The 18139-nt window shown below is 38.1% G+C and overlaps 1 protein-coding gene across 2 annotated transcripts in view; it reads left to right on the plus strand.

Moving 5' to 3' along the window:
- The window catches only part of TLL1 (tolloid like 1), a 192425-nt gene that overhangs the window by 63781 nt on the left and 110505 nt on the right, over positions 1–18139 (plus strand). For both annotated transcript variants that reach the window (XM_072773841.1, XM_072773842.1), the window contains exon 2: positions 17281–17388. In XM_072773841.1, the coding sequence (XP_072629942.1) occupies positions 17281–17388 (108 nt within the window). The remainder of the gene's footprint in view (positions 1–17280; positions 17389–18139) is intronic.

Raw genomic sequence — 18139 nt, forward strand, 5'->3', positions numbered from 1 at the left:
TACAATTCTTAATTTGAATACTATCTTACGGTTTTTACTTTCAAACTCGAGACTTATTTTTATTATATCTTATTTGGGATCTTTATTCCTAGAACTCCTCTAAATAATTGTTGGCTTCTTTCCAATATTCGCTAATTGGATTTGTGTAAGAATGTTGCAAAGGACCACACAACGTTACCCGATAGCAACGGGGATGCCAAGAGATATGGGGAGAAGAGAATTCTAAGAATATCTCGGTAAGATTGACTGTAGCTGTTTTGTTGAAATACTCAGAACACCTGGACGTTTGAGAGAACCGAAAGGGCTAAATGCACAAAGGAAGCAAGTGGGCTCCCCAAAAGGAAGATTTTTGTAAAGATCTGGAAAATACTGGTGGACTCATAAGAAGACAAATGGAACAAATCATGACCGCCAGCTTAGTAATAGTGTGGTGGAGAGTCGAGGCACGACCAGCCAAGCACGATGTTCGGGTGTGACAGCAAAAGAAAGCAGGCAGTGGGACATGCTGGGTTTTTAAGATTCAAATACAAAGGCCCTTAAATGAGCGCATATTGGGATTACCTTCTTCTCATGATGGTCATCACTATGTTATATGTGTCGTATATTGTATTTTCTTTGTTTGTGAGGGTAAGTCAGAGAAATGACGTTTTCCTAACGGCTCAGGGAAGGTTGCACTTTGATTCTGTGATTTGAGGATTTTTATAGTGAGGATCGAAGAAAATAAACAAGAAAGGGTAATCCAGGTGAAGGGGGGAAGGTGTACTATCAGCAGAGGGCTGGAAGGGCCTCTGTCCATAATGGATCATAAAGTACGAGGAGGAAGAGTGACACCTTCCTAGGTGAGAGTCTGTGTCTATACCTGAGGATGGGTCTCCAGGGTGATGGCTCTGAGGCGTACAGAGTCGCAGCAGCTGTGCGTTCAGTATGAAAACAGGTGAAATGAGAAGGTGTGGTTGGGAGAAAAGTAAGAGATCCCAGGCCGGCGGAACAACACTAAAAATACCACCAGTTACTGAAATAACGCGTGTTAAGAGATGTCTTTGCTAGTGTTCTGTGGTCGTTAACACCTAATGAGGAATTTCTGTCGGCCACTGTGCCAGGACCTAGAGACTTTAAACTAAATAGGGCGAAGTCTCATTAAGATTTTACAGCCTGGTGGGGAGACGTATTGTAGCATCATACATTAAAAGGAATGAACTGCAAAAATAAATAAAAATAAAATAAAATAAAATAATAAAATAAAATGAATGAAATGCTATAAAAGAAAGATATCAGAAGAGTAGTCGGAGTTAAATGCTCAGGCTCTGGAATCCGACTGGCTGGGTATGAGCCTGGCGATTTGCGGGATGAATTTCTTTAAGTTCATTTTTTTTTCATTGGCTTTTTAAAATCTGAGGATAACTGGATTACTTTGAAAGTCATCGTCTACCAGCACCTGTACCGTACGTACTGCCTTTAGTGCCTGTTACACGCAATGCTTTAGGTATGAGAATAATTACGAATAAAATGTTGTGAGAACAACACTGGATTTGTAGGCTATAGGGCCGCAAAACGTCTACGTGTGTGTGTGTGTGTGTGTGTGTTTGCACCCAAGAGCTCAGTCTTCGTAAGTTGTCACACAGAGTTAGGCCCTCGTTCTGGCCTCAATGCTGATTAGTCCTGACTGTTCGCTGAATCTCTCTTTAGTCCCTTTATATGTTGTCATTCCTCCCTCCGTGGGTTGCGGTGCGGGTATTTCAAAGGCTCTCTAAACGTTCTGTCAAATATAAATGGATCCATCCATCTCAATCACCCCTTGCATAATTTGGGGCACTTCTATTTTTCGTTTTTAATATGTGAAAACTATGCTGATTGCTATTACCTGGTTGCTTATATCCAAGACTTTTAGATTCCTAAAATTAGGTTTTTACTCTATCCATGACTTTGTTCTGTGTCCAATCAAAGTAACCAAAATCTAAATACAGATGTATCCTGGACTCAAAAAGACTTAATACTCTTTCTTTGTAGAAGTATTTGGGTAATTTTTGATGAAATTATGTTTACTTTTAAGAGAGCCTACATGTTAAAACTCCTTTACTAAAGATTTTATCGATACCCATTTACTCTGAAAAAAAAAAATCCCCATTTACTCTGAAGTCAGATTTAGAGCTTTTTCAACCCTTAACGAGTAGAGCTTTGAATCAAAGTGAATGAAGAACTCCAACACGCGACACAAATCTGTGTCATAAAACCCTACGTTAAGTGGGCACTTTATTTCTTGGGATTTTTACCGAAGCCTTCTTGGTAGAGCTCTTAAATAAGTTTACTTATTAGCTTTGAATCTAAGAACTAGAAGAGGACTGAGCCAAGCTTTTGGAAGTGAGTATGCAGAGAGCTGGGGAAGTGGCCCCATAGAACCAGAGGAGGACAGATGTGTATTCCTGCAGTCTCTCCAATAGCCCGTGTTCGTAGTGTCCACTTTGAGTCACCGACCAAGAAAGTCAGCAATGCACTTTCCATGGAGCGAGGCACATGTGTTAGGTTTAATTGTGTTGCCATCTAAACATTTGATGTGAATGATCACTTACCTGGAGTACCAAGAAGCGTTGCGGTACTTCGAGCGGCAGCAGGAAGGATGTGCATTTAAGCTTCGAAGGCATGAGGGTGGGAGGGGGAGGAAGTCACAGCTTGAATGGAGGCAAACAGCAGAACGAAGCCTGTGGTCCTGGGACGACGAGAAGGCTGACAAGTGGAGCGAACGATGAAGCCAGACACAGAGGTGGGGGGCACCCACGCTTAGGGCTTATACGCAAGCATCATCCTTGGAGCTGAAGGACAGACTTCTGGTCCAATCTGGAGACAGTATATTTCCATGCATTGAAGTTCGAGGCCAGGTATCAACACTTTTTCTAGGCCCTTGCTAATTCTAATGGGTTTAGTCCGAAGTTCACGCTTCGAGAAATGGTACCAAAGAAGATGAAGCCATTTGTTGAAGGCCCATGTTGTGTCGAAAGGTAATGCTAGGAGCGTTCCAGAGCGATGGATCAGATGGAGTGGCCTGCGGAGGCCAGGAAGACGGCTACTGGCCGTCAGTTCATGTTTGTGATGAGAGCCTGGCCTGGCATGTGACAGAAACAGTAGAGAAGATGGAAAGGCTCTGTGCAGATGGCCGAGTCAACCGAATGGGACGACCCACACTATTAAATATGGGGTAGGGGCATCCCTGGGTGGCCCAGCGGTCTAGCACCTGCCTTTGACCCAGGGCGTGATCCTGGAGCCCCGGGATCGAGTCCCACGTCAGGTTCCCTGCATGGAGCCTGCTTCTCCCTCTGCTGTGTCTCTGCCCCTCTCTCTCTCCCTGTGTCTCTCATGAATAAATAAATAAAAATCTTAAAAAAAAATAAATATGGGGTAGAGAAGAGGGAGCTTATATACTAAGGTATCACTGGAAGGGAACACAATTTTAAAGGCAATGGATAGAATTTATATTGGGCTCATCCTTTATCCGATGACAATTAGTCTGGTTTCTGTTTAACGTTTACTCATGAGTTAATACAACATTCTAGTTTCTATTTAGGGTGTATTCATGAGTTAATATGACATAAAGGGCCTGGGTTTGAATTTCATCCCCTGCTAAAATTCACTTGAGACCAGTTTGCGTACCTCACTGAGCTTCAGCGTTCCTATCCGTGAAAGGGCTGGACCAGCCTCACAGAATTAGGACGAGCATCAAGTGTGTGCATTGCACTATTTGCATCCTTTGAGTTCTAGACACCGACGAGAAGTGATCCACGATGCTTTGTCCTTGGTCTCAGAATCCTGCTTGCAGAGCAAGAATTTTAATGTATTTGTGCTTACTGTCTTCTCTTCCACAACATGGAACTTCTCAACAAGAAGCACGTATCTAAGTTTCTGAGGTTATTTTGACAGAAATATTGTTATTAGGAGCCATACTATGTAACATACGATCCGGACTCACGCATTTCTAACAGGAAGCAAACTGCGGCTTGTAGGCCGGAGCATCGCTAAGCACGCCTTTTCTGCCCCCAGCGCCAATTCTGAATCCTTACCTTGGGTTGCTAATTTGTTAGTTTTCTGCACCAGAGCATAGACCAAGCTAATGAATAGCTAAAAACACTGCTTTTTCACTGCTCTTTGGAAATGAGGTGATCATTTTCAGGCTCAGTTCTTACTTTTTTGGGCTCTATGTTAGAGGATCATTATTTGCTAAATAGTTGTATTAAATACATGTTTATTTAAATGTATCAGCTTTCCCAGAGAAAAGCTAAATGAATTTAATATTTATGGCTTAAAAAAGGGGAGATGATAGGTTTTGTCTTGCCAATATTTTTTTTTTAAGAAAAAAAGATTCAGATTGAAATGTATGCTATGAACATGTCATTTTTTTCAAACCTTGAGATTGGAATTGTTATAATAGTTCATCTCTTGAATGAAAAGCAAGCTTCTCCCTTTGTGTGACCGTAGTGATAGTCATGATAAGCTACATAGGGAACTTGGGTCAAAGGCATGTTGATTGTGGTTTTGGAAAGCTGTTTTCATTGCCGCCTGGGTGGTGCAAAAAAGGATATAAATGTGTACGTGTTAAGCCTTGGAGAACCTGGGAGTGTTTTGAGCTTGGCAAAATTAAATTTCACATTGAGATGTTTTGTTTAGCAAAATTCAAAACATATTTGGAAGGTTGCTTTCTCCCTTAGGTTTATACGTCTGGGTGTTTTAAGTAATATGTTAATTTCTGTTCCATTTCCAGTATTTTATGAGAGATTTCTGATAACCATGGGACCTTCTTCTTTGAACCTGGAAACGTTGCCTTGCCAACATTCAACTGTACTCCAGTACCGAAAGCTTGAGTTCAGTTTAAAAATTGTAATCGGTGCCTTGATGGTTGGCCAAATATCGTCAGTCATTCCCAGTGTGTTTGTACTTAATTATATGGAAATGCTTAACTGGTTTATCTTATCATTGCATATGTCATCTTACCTTTATTATTGTGTTTCAGTGGACATGCATTTAGAAGGAGTTCAGAACCCTAACCCTTTAAGCATCAAGACTGTCCATAACTTTTATTTGGCAGAGTTGGCGTGCGTAACATTGTAAGAATTTGCATCTACACACATTTAAAAAATGCCGTGTATATGTTGCGTGTATTCAGAGAGCCTCCAGATTCAACAATTCTAGCTCCAAGCCACGTTATGAGAAAAATACTATGGAAAATGTCCTCAAATGGATAGAAGTTATGATAGCAGAGAGTGTCATAAAGTTGTGGATTTTTTTTTTTTGCTATTGTTTTGCAGATGACCTAACAGAAATTACTTGGTGTCTGCTTTTCTCTTCCTTTCATGAGTGTGTGGCATTCTTGATGTCATGAAAATAAACTATAGAGCACAAGTTCAGAATTATTAATCAGTGAATCTAGGAGGACTTTTTCATATTAAAATGTTGAAAACATTAACTGATCCTTTGAAGAATCTTGTTTTGTATATTTTATTATCACTAGGGCACATTCTTATCATATAAAGTTTATGAGAAGTTGTTATTCCTAGCTAGAGTTTTACTCTGTGTAATGTTGTATGTATAATTTCACAGGAATCTACAGTTCCCACACAAATTTTCATCCTGTGTAACTCCAAGGGAATTCATTAACTTAAATACACAAGCTCGGAAAGATTCTGAGTGTCTCATTACTTCATAAGATGTAAACATTAAAGTTTTAATGAGTGTTCTAAGGCCAAAGAAGACCACCTTTTTGGAATAAAAAAATAAAATAAAAGAAATTAGTGCCTGCTTTTAAACCCATTAATGTTTGTGCTTAGAGATGCTCTATGCTAGAAGTGAAATATTCTAAAAATGTGGTAAATATCACTGCTTCCTTAAGCATCCTTCCTTTCTGTGATTTCTAAATGTACAAATGAAGGAACAAAAATATACAGATTCACTATGGTTTTGGAAATGGTCCCATGGAAATCCGCTACTGTCAGTTCTCCAGAAACGGAGATATGACTACATACAGTGTTCTTAAGCAGGTGACTTCTCAGAGACATTTAAAGTATTTTAGAGAATACTACTTTTCATTCTCAATCTTTCTTTTCTCCTGGTAAGTGAAGGCTGTAGGAGGACATTTGGTTTAAGCCTTTTTTTCTTCATAGGAGGCACGAGAACATCAGCATTTAAAGTAGACATTATTCTTTTGACCATATATGAGTGGAAGCTAAGAATATTTACCTTTTTTTTTTTCTGATTCAAATGGACTATTCTGGAGTATGCTTCTTGGAAGTGAGTATAATTACTCTGTTTTGAAGAATATATAATATAGAACATTGAATTGGTTCACTGGTGATTCAGTAACTGTCATGTGTGACAGAAATTGAATTTCATGAGTGCTTTTTTCCTCTCCAAGGTCTCACCCTATGAGTTGTCAGTATTAGGTTGTCCTTGGCTAGTGTAGATGGATTTTCTGTTGGTGTCACCCATACCCACGTCCTAAGGGTGCTAAGCCACTGCTCCTATACCCTTTTGAGGCCATGACTGCTGCATTTACAATCAGAATTGGTCAAGAAAGTGTTATGTATTGGTCAAGAATGTGTCATAAGTCTTGACACTTATGGTTAAGAAGTGTGATCCAAGAGGATTACCTTCTGCCAAACATCTTCCTCCATTCCCAGGTGTACAGCAGCAGTCCCAATTCCTCATGATCAAGGTCAGTTACCTAGTCAGGATGGTTACACCTTATCTTACCTGCTCGTAAGATACCCTTGTACCCTTTTTGAACACTTGGCACAAAAAGCTGAAAGTACTCAAGTAGTAGTCATAGTTTAAAGTTCAGTTGTCTTGCTATTTGGCAGAAAAGCTCCTTCCTTTTTTTTGTGAACCAGGATATCTCAATGCTCAGAGTCCTGAGCTGTGGGGATGTGGACAACTGAGGGTGATGGTAATAGGGCAATTTCTGTTTCTCTCTTGGCTGTGTGTGTGTGTGTGTGTGTGTGTGTATGTGATGCTGGCCCACACTCAGCTGTTAAGAATTTGTTAATTTTACATGTTTTCTTATTATTCAGTTTTAAGGACTATGTCTCCCTTTCATGCTCTGTTTCCAACAGTCCTCAAGATATCTGTGTACGGTTATCTAATGAAATAGCTATAGGCCTCTGCGGAAGGACTAGAGGATCATTAGCATGTATTTGTATGGCATTAAAGAGTTATTTCTGTTGGAGCCCTAATTCCTTCTTCCATATCTGGATTCCAGGTCTGAAAACTGGCTTATATCTTGAAACTCAAGATCTATCTATCTATCTATCTATCTATCTATCTAATTTTTTTGGGGGGGAGGGTAACCAGTCTTAATCTTCTAATCATCAAGCTTCCATATTTTTTGATGAAATAATACCCTTTGTTGGCAGTCCATCTATTTTGCCCCTTGGATCCCATGTTCTGTGACCTGTATCATAACCCTCTCAGGGCCAGGGTTCCTGCATGAGACTACAGCCTTGCCATGCATTACGATAATTGCCTCCACCTGGCTGGTGTAATGGAGTGTTGTCCTATGATCTCTGTTTTTTGTTTGTTTGTCTGAGATTCCATCCTATCTGTTGTTGTCAGTGAACCCAGCCCTGTAACATCATCGTCTGCCATCAGTCTTGGCTTTTAGAAGACTATCACTTAGTGATGCTAGTTTTTCTTTCATCAGTGTGTTCCTAATTAGCCTTGGTAAATGGTGAATCTTCAGGGCCTTTCTACATAGTCTAGTCATCTGCTGGGTTTTCTGGCTGAGTATTATACGTCCGTTCAAGCATGTTTACTTCTCAGAGCCTTTCAATCCTTCTGACATGACCGTTCTGGCATTTCTCTTACTTATGGTAGTTTCATGCTTTATCCCAATAGCACGTTTGCATGCTCCTATATAATTTTATGTCCATCCCTTAGATTGAGTCCTTGAGTGATCTCTGAGCTCCTCTAAGTACATGTTGGATACAGTCCTTGCCTGGTTTGGGCCTAGCTCATCCTGGTCAGGTTATATTTTGATTTAACCCTAGTTATTGGTTTAGCAGCAGAAAGGGAAGTGAAGGTAGATCTTGAGTAGTGCATGTTGTCTTTCAGGGTAGGGTCACTGCATCATCTTTAAATAAAGGAAGAACACTGGTCCTTAATAAGATGGAGTGGGCCACTTCTTCAGGCTTAAAAGTTTCAGAGGAATCTTGAGGGTCACAGTTTTCAGGTGACTCAACTCATATTCTTCATCCCATGTGTCGGTACCATTATTTCCGAAGTACGATCTAACTATGGCATAGCTGACCTGCTGAGCTTGGGAGGATAGCCGTTTTTTAAGGTTCTATAGCTCTTAAGATTTGGCTTTGGACTTTGGACCTTATTTTTAATTTTGTCTTCTATCAGGCTGTAGAGGATGAGAGCTGATGCTGTGATGACCCATCAGAGTCCCAAGTTAGTTTGAGGTGACTATACTCTTAAAGCTCACTGGATGCTGGCTACCTATATGAAGTGGGCTTGACTATGAATTTCGCAGCTTTTCAGCCAAGAGGCTGAATAGCTGAAGTCTCAGTCAAAACCTTTCCAGCATCTGGGAATCAATTCTTCAAATAAAAGGTGGGATTTGGGCAGCCCATCAAAGAATCAGTTCTTCAAATCAGAGGTGGGATTTGGGCAGCTCATCAAAGCATCCTCTAAAAACTACCATAGAAAAGACTCTCGTGGTGGTATCCCTCTCCATATTTATAGGGGCGATGCGGATAGGGAATATCTAGGTTACAAGATGCAAGAAATCTATTGGAGCCAATGGAAATATCCAACATATCTGATGAATAGGAGATAAAAATATAAAAATTATTGTCTTATATGCAAATAACACCTAGAAAATATTTAAGATGTTTGTATTTATTATAGCAACAAAATATGAAAGTTTACCTAGAAATAATTTCAACAAGGTGTGTCTAAGACCTTTATGAAGAAAAAGTTACAGCTTTATGTGAACACGTAAATAAAACCAAAATAAGTTGTAATAGGATTATGAGTGTGAAAATTAAGTATCTTTAAAATGAAAACTTTTGTGGGGCACCTGGGTGGCTCCAGTCATGATCCCAGAGTCCTGGGATCAATCTCCACATCGGGCTCCCTGCTTGGGAGGAAGCCTGCTTCTTCCTCTCCCTCTGCCATCTCCCCCCGACTTGTGCTCTCTGACTCTATCTCTCTGTCAAATAAGTAAATAAAATCTTTAAAAAAAGAGAGAACTTTTTCTATATTAATTTATGGAATCAATGCAATTCTAATCAATACTTCAAAAGGATTTTTCTTGTAGCTTGACTATCTGCTTTTGAGATTCACATGGAAAATCCTGTTTCTGAGAAGAGCTGAGAACATTTTGAAGACTTAGGGGAGTCCTCCTACTCGATAAAAAGACTCATCGTAAAGAGAGTGTTATCGATACAATACGGTATTAAAGACTGATAGATTAGTGAAACAGAATTGAAGACCTAGATGTACGACATACTTATGACAGAGGTGGCATTGCAGGTATTTGGAGAAAGGATGGGCATTCTTTAAGTGGGGCTGGGTCACTTTGAATTATTGCAAGGAAGAGTAAAAATAGATAAAACTGTCAGAATTAGTCCCATCACCCTAGCAACTGTGCACAGTATCAGTCTTACCAGTTCTGTACCTTTAGCTCTGACTCTGCCGAGTATCTCTGAATGACAGCCCATCATTACAATTGGCTGCACATTAAATTACTTTTTCTTTATCCTCCTAGACTGTGGCTCTAATAGTCATTCATCTGCTACTTCGGAACAGGCCACTAATGAAATTCAAGAAAAAAAGTGGATTTTAAACTTTCGTTTTTAAACATATTAGTCCTTTTGGAGAGTTTCTTTAAGACCTTTTTAAAATTCCTTTCTTCTTATTTTAGACACAGTTTTATAATCCTCCAACAACTTTTAAAGTGAATTAATATATAGGTTTCTTTTTTTATGCCACTGGATTATTTTGCTCAGTACTGAAGATACAATTTTTGTTCATGATATGCATTTAGCAGTTTTTTTTAAACTTACGACTTACTTTCTTTTTAAAATTATATAATCAATAATACTCCAGAAAGATTGGGGATTTAATGGCAAGATACTAGTTATATCTATTAGCTAAAATTTGTGCTAGTTCTAAATATTTAAATTTTAAAATGATATATTTAGGGACAGTGGTTTCCTGGCATTTATAAAGATTTTGTTTGCTAGATATGCATGGATTTCTGTTTGTATTTCCACATCCATTTTCCTTTATTATCTCGAACAAGGCTTGAAACATTATAGGCAGATTACTCAGTAATATTAATATTGCAACTAGGTAAGCAGAGTCTTATTTATCCTTTCCCATATGCAAGTCATGATTAACTCCATTTCATTTAGTAAATGCTTCCATTTTTCAATAAAGTGTATTATCTCCATACGTCAGTGCAGGTAACATCCTTATTTCTGCAAATCTGAAAAGAAAGGAACCATCTATTCCTTGATTCCCCTTGTGAGACCTTCATGTGGTTAAGATGAGTCGCCAGCATGACCTCAAACTGAAATTTTTAGACAGGTGTGGTTTCTGGCTCGGAATCTTGTGACTCTCACAAATAACCCAAAGTCGGTCCTAATAAACTACTACTTAGAGTAAAAGGTAGGTATTATACGATGGGCAATAGAGGATGGTAAGTTTTTAAAACAGTGAATTCTATCAGCAGGTTAGTAATATGAATCAATATCCTAGCCCTGAAAGGAATAAAGTACTTTATTGATATTAAGCACCACACGTTTAACATAAGTTACTGACACTTTATAGTAGTATCTCTAGTAACTTTATAGATCTTTTAAAGTAAGAGTGTAAAATGCTAAAAATAATGTTGATAGAATATTTCCATTTTTGCTTGTTTTTAGTGTGCATAAAATTTCCTTTAATTACCCTTCCAATTATTTAAAGTCACTGGGGCCACGGAAGGAGGAAATAGAAATCAGTATGTGGAGTTGAGTTCTTGGGATGTCAAGGAGTTTTTACATTTTGTAAAGTTTATTCCACTGGGCACATGTTATTTTATGGGTTTGCAGGGGGATATTAACCAAAGAAAAAACTCAGCCTTGGACTGGTACTCAAGAGGAAATCTTTTACAAAGAACCAGAAAGGTTGGAATGCAACGTTTTCTCTCTTAACCCTTCCTAGCAGTAGACTCAATAAAAATGGGGGAAAAAAAAGTGGGAAACAAGATTCTGTTTGTGTGATGAGATGACCAGCCAGTGGATAAAACACAACTAGAATATAGAAAACAGCAGATTGGCATGAGCAGACTTACTTCCAGGAAGACATCAATATTTACCCCAAGAGCTAGTGTCAATATTTAGAAAATAAACAAACTTAATTAAGAAAGAAGTATCAGGGTTGACTCCTGCACAAGTGGCCACAAGTATAAACAATTATGGGCCTGAGAGAAGAAAAAACAAGTGTTTATGCTGTCGTTACAAGATCTATGATGTGGGAAACATAAATAAACCAGATCTTGGTAGCTGTTGATTATATATTCATTATTTGAGCAGTATAAGAATGGAAGTTTTTAAAAAACTTAGAAACTATGATAATTTGCTTTCTTAAGGCTTGTAACAAATTATTAGGCCATATGCAAAGAAAGTTTCAATATTGATTTTTACATCATTTGATCGAAGCACTTTTCTGTCAGTGTTTTCTCTTTTGAGACAAAGAGTTCAGAATGAATATTTGTGGTATGGGTGATATTTTAAAAATGTTCTGAGAAATCCTATCCATGGGCATTGTGGGCTATAAATGCAGATTGATATGGCATTTCAATGGATCTTTTGTTATGAGAAAAATTTTGTTTTCTGTCTTAAAAAGAAAGATGCTTATTTGAAAATTTAGCATTTAACTGTATCTGTAATGTAGAACTGCATTAAAACAGAAAAAAATATTTATTTTTATTTACTTTACTTATTTTTAAATATTTTATTTATTTATTCCTGAGGGACAAAGAGAGAGAGAGAGGCAGAGACACAGGCAGAGGGAGAGGCAGGGTCTCTGCGGGGGGGCCCGATGTGGGACTCGATCCCGGGACCCCAGGAGCCAAAGGCAGACGCTCAACCACTGAGTCACCCAGGCGTCCCTGCATGGGCTGTTTTCCTACATTCAGTACAATAATTGGACTGCAGATACTCTCTTTTTTATTATTAGGAATTTGAGAAGGAAATATATACTACATAAAATGATTCTCATCCTGATTTTTTTGAAGACTAATTCTGAGAGTCTGTATAAAAATATGTATATCAAGACTTTAGAGTTAATTGTTTCCCAGACTTGGAACTTAAATTAACTTTCATGTGTGTCATTTGGGGGCAAAAACTTATTCTGTGAGTTTGAAATGCCACCAGAAGGTTATTTTCCCTTTTAAGTATTGTAACAATGTCTCCAAAATGTATGATTAGAACTTTGGCCAAATCTTACTTTTCCTTGGGAATTTGCTTCGTGGTTGTCAATCAAGTAAAAATAGTTGACTTTTGAGCCTTCATTGTTGTCCTTGTCTGAGGAAATTTTTACTAAGCCTTTATTGTGGGGTAGAGCAGCCAAAGCGGCCTTGTCAGGCCTTCACATGACATCATTCTTCCTCCCTAAATCCAATATCAATAAAAGCAGAAAGTTTAAACTGTATATGGAAACAGTGCAATAAGCAAGTGCTCTTGGCTACTGTGGAAGCTGAGCTCTCTCTTCAGATCTCATCAATCTCAAGATAACTGACCTATTTGTTAGGTCTGTATTTCCTGAGCGTAGCGGTGTGATGTTTGGAGAAAAAAGGACACTCAACAACATGTACCACAGAAAATAAGCAAGGCGGTTGTCCTTTTTAAAGATTTTTGTCGAGTGTACAACAGTAATCCACTCTGGCTTGAAATGGTTTGAAATATTCCTTAGAATGGTGACTATCTAGTATTTTGAGTCTCAAGGCAAACCTGGGAAGTGTGTAGCGTGGCTAGCCTTATTTTTGTCCTACGTAAGCTATACCCCAATCCAGGGTATTTCCTCATCCGTATTTTTTTTTGTGTATCGAGACATATCGAGGGCCTACTTTTTGCCAGGCGCTCTGGCCGTGAGGGTTTAAGGATGAGCCACACGGGCTTCCTGTGGTCAGTATTTTCAAAATTAGATTGAAGATCAGACTATTGAAGACATGGCATGAAACCCTGCGTGCTGGTCCATTACTGACAGAAGCACGGACGGGACACAGGAGCAAGTGTGACACGAGATCAGTTGCAAGGGGTGGGGGGTTCTGGAAGGGCTTCCTATAGGTAATGCCTGAGGAGACCCCATCAACTCATCTATTATGATAGGCTGTCAAGTAGTGACCAGCTGTCACAGGCTTTTGCATTAATTCAAGTAAATGTATTCATTTTGGGGAGGATACTTAACTTTGCAAGCGTTTTCTCCCGCGTGTTCCCGAAAGACTTTGCTTTTGGCAAAGGTAGTGGCTCTTGACGTTGTGTGATCCTTTCTGACAACCTGTGGTGGACCTCTTCCCTGCAAAAACATGTTGCGACTGGATATGTAAACTCATGCATTTTTTTTGTTTTGTTTTGTTTTGTTTTTTTTGCATGCAGCTTTTAGGGAATCACGAGCTTGAAGACTCCTTTGGATCCCAACTTCCAAACAGAAAGGCTAAAGATGGTCGGGGAATCTTGAAGGGGTGGGAGAAATCTCATTTAGAGTTATGGTGTAGGGGATCGCGATCTTGGATTGCTTATTCTGACCATACATCCTGTTGTAAAATGTGTTTACCTAGTACGGTAGAAGCTGTTTGTCTTTCTTGGTCTTTGATTAAAAAAAAAAAAAAAGGAATTGTACTATGAATGCAAATAGCCTTCAGAAGAAAAACAATACCTGTGGTTTTCCATGCAGTTTAAAAATTGTTCTTCTTGACATTTTATTTTGCCTGTTGCTTAGCTCCAACCCCATTTTGACCATAGGAATCCAAGCAGAATTCCAAACAGATAGTAAATATTCTAAGTGCACTTGAGCATTTCCTTAGTATTATCATCTATAACCAGTGTCCTGTATTGCTTTCAGTTCCGATATGCCCAACCTCAAATCACTGGATTAAATGGGGCTGATGAGTAATAATGCATACTTTTAAAAACTGTTTCTAATTTTTGCGGGTTTTTTGATGCAAAACAAATAGAAAATACCGTAAAGAAAGGAAAACAACAAACTCCAACGTGGATTTGGGAATTACAAGGATCTTGGAGCTTAAATAACAAATACGTGTTAGATTATAATGCAAATTCTAAATCCATGTATTACAGGGTGTAATGGTCCAGCTTGCTGTACCAATGCATAAGTATTTCAGCATGCAGAAAGAGGACACTTAGATTTAACTAGAAGATGAATGAAGGAAACCCTTAAATGTGTGCAGTGTGAAGAAAGAAATTGTGCATTTTAAACTGTATGATAGGTTGTAATTTTAAGCTGTTTTTTTTTTTTTCCTGCTGATAGTATCAAAATTTAAAGATGTTCGTGGCCTGCAGTAGATCAAGTTTGCACACCAGTGACTTGGCTTTGTCGTTCACGATGGCTTGTTCTCACAGAAATATTTGGTCTTCTCCCGAAGCAATTCATAGTGTGTTCAGAACTGCCACAATATTCCGAAGATTTTAGTTCAGAAAAAGATAACAGTAAATAAACTATGGGTTTCTGTATTTCAGGACAGTTTTGTCTCCTTTTCAGAGTCATCTGGCCTTGTGCCTTTCCTTCTCCCCAGAAGTAATGTTTTTGCTTCTGTGAAGTGTTATATCCTTGGACTGCTGATCTGTTTTTGATATAATCCATCCATCAAGACATGAGTCCTATTGCATGTGAAAAGTTGTTACAAGAAAACAAAAATCTAAAACACATTTGGGTTTTATTTTACTCATACTCGTACTACTTTTATTATATAAATAGAGGACTGACAAGCTACATTTTGTTTGGTCGAGGGCCTCACGCTTTCACGTTAGCCAGCTGGTTCAGAGAGGAGTGAAAGTTGGTTCTTGCAAAAAAAAAAAATAATAATAATAATGCTAATAAAGATGATGACCATGACAATTATTTGCAGTGATGGCAGCTTGTTAAAAACGTAGACTCTAAGGCCTTTCTCCAGACCTACGATCTCACAGCCTGCGTTCTGGCCAGAGCCTCTCTAGTTCCCACTCCAGTAATGCTGGAGTAACCCTCTTTTCGTGTCTCGATTTGCCCCCAGCACGGAGAAAGGCAGAGGGAGGCTGGGAGTCCCTGCCATCAGGACCCTCGAGCGCTTGCATAGTAAATGCACATAATGGGAAGACTTAAATAACTAGCAAACTTGGATTTACCTGAGAGTGTAAAATCTTGAACAAAGAAGTACAGAATTTATTTTTATAAAACTGGACAAGCCTTTTATGTAATTACAGTCTTTCGCTTTTTGTTTAGGCAGGCCATCCATTTCTTGGGATGTCTGGCTGTAGGCGCAACGGAACAGCCGTAGTTTCTGCTCCATGTGGAGGAAGCTAAATAGAATCTGGCTTCGATGTCAGGCATCAAGGCCAGCCTCTTACCCAGGGCTGTAAACTGTTCTACAGACCTCTCATTACTTCGTCTCTAGGATAGTAAAAGACAGCCAGCGTCTCTCTGCTTCTACGGACGGCCGTTCCGTTGACAGTAGGGTGGAAGACAGGGCTTGATGAGAGAATTCTGATTTTAATGAATAGTTTTCCACGTGTTGAACCGAAAACCTACCTCGAGCTAATTTCTATCTTCTTCCTTTCTAGATTCACACATAAATCTAATCCCTTCTTATATCATGTCTTCTTGTATGAGGGAACGAACCTAATTTTATATAATAAACTTTTGGCCAAAACCTAAAGTATTGTATAACTTTCGGGATTGAAACCTAAATTTCATAAATTAATTTCATTACCTAGTGTTTTTTTTTTTCTTTTTTTTTTTTTTTTTTTATGATAGGCACACAGTGAGAGAGAGAGAGGCAGAGACACAGGCAGAGGGAGAAGCAGGCTCCATGCACTGGGAGCCCGACGTGGGATTCGATCCCGGGTCTCCAGGATCGCGCCCTGGGCCAAAGGCAGGCGTCAAACCGCTGCGCCACCCAGGGATCCCACCTAGTGTTTTTTTTATACGTAAATTCATAAATGTTAAGGTTCAAATCTACTAAAAGACAGTGATTTGAAAAGCATAGATTTCATTACTTCCCCAAATTTTAATGTATTTTCTTCCTTTCCTTTTTGGTTTTGCAAAGCAAAAATTGGAAGAAAATCTTGAAAAAGAAAATTTGTGAACTTGTATCATGAAACAGAATTTCCAAGGCGTTTGTCAATGTTTTACTATCTCACGATTAGTTTATTCTCTCTCTTAAATTTGCTATGTTTCCTAATTTACTATAGTTTGACATCTTGCAGCACTAGGAGATTGATTACTCCACTTTTTGGAAATAAAAAGGACAGCAATTTTTTTGTTATGTTAATATGTATTTTTGACCTTAAAAGAGAAATCCACATACTGGTTTTAAAGAGATTATCGCATTTTTTTCCCACAATGGTTTACAGAGCTTTGTTGTATTAAGTAGCACAAAAGACTGGATATAAAAGATAGAGTCAGAGGGCTTTCAGGATTTGGGGCAATGATTTTGAAGCTCCTGGAAATATGGACAGTGTGTTATTTATCATTAAAGATCAAAGGAGTAGCATCTAGTCTTTGACTAAATAAATGTTGACTTAAATATTATTTTGATGTTTATTTATGCACCTTACAGAAGCTCAGAGGAATGTCATCTTTAGACAAAGTGCATATAATTGTATAAAAATGTGATGAGTGAGGTGCTGTAACAGACAATATTTAGTCTACTATGTCTCCTTCTACCTGGCAGTGAAGACCGGCATCCACTGTAAATTCAAGCACACTCATCAGATTTTCACTTACTTGCAAGTTAGCCATGCTGCAGAATTCACTTTCTAATTCCCCCATAAATCGGTGCCCATTTCATTCAAAGAAATGACTTAATCCCTTCCCTCAAACATCAAAGAAGGAAAAGATAGATCATACCCTTTCCCAGGTGGTTCATATTCTAGTGTAACAGGTCTAATATTATTATCAATTATAATTACTTTCTGGACTGTCTATATGGGCTGCATTTCCATATTTTTAGCAATATTTTTCTAATTAGCTTTGTTTGCATTGGCTTTGCCCTCAAATATTTTACATTTTAATTGAACTTTTCTTTTTTAGCTGTGTTTTGGGGTGATATTGCCTTAGATGATGAAGACTTAAGTATCTTTCAAATTGATAGGACAATTGACCTTACACAGAACCCTTTTGGACTTGGACATACCACAGGTATGGTTAATTATTTGATTGAATTTGTGTTCATTTTGGAGAAAAGATACTCTTGAAATGCTATTAGTATTCTTTGGGTCACTTTTAATGTCCTGCTGATCAACTGTGATTTCCTAAGTATAAATGAACCTATTTGAAAATTTAGATTTTGTTCATGGTTTTAATTTTATTAATTAATTTCTTTAACAGATATTTTGTAATGTTTACCATGTACCATGCTTGGTTTAAGTGCTTTGCAGATAATTACTCTTTGAATACACATAATAACCCCATGAGGTATAGCTACTAATATTATTGTGATCTACACGTGTGGAGATCAAATTAATTATATTTCTTACTTCAAAGTGTATAATCTTTCCCATAAGTATTTACTTAGTTTGTATGTTTTCAGTTTTTTTTGAGAATATGTGAGAAACAACCACTTATTTTATGAATTTCCTTTTTTTCTGTATTAATGAACTACCTACATAGAATTTTTTGTAATTTTAATTTCTATGAAAATCTTTATAAATTGCTAAATATTAAAGGCATTATTGCCTTTAGTGGTCTTGAAACATTGTTTTTTGAAAATTCTATAATTACTGTTATCTTTTTAGTTACCTTAATATTACCTAAGACCTTTCCTTTTTCTCCTGATTAACCATCTTTTAAATCTATTCATATGTGCTCCTGGCATATCTAGTATGAAGTGTAATTATTACACAATTGTCATTTCAAGCATATAAATGCCATTCTTTAAGAATGTTTCTTA

Source organism: Canis lupus, chromosome 13, assembly GCF_048164855.1.
Source record: "Canis lupus baileyi chromosome 13, mCanLup2.hap1, whole genome shotgun sequence".
NCBI classification, from domain to species: Eukaryota; Metazoa; Chordata; class Mammalia; order Carnivora; family Canidae; genus Canis; species Canis lupus.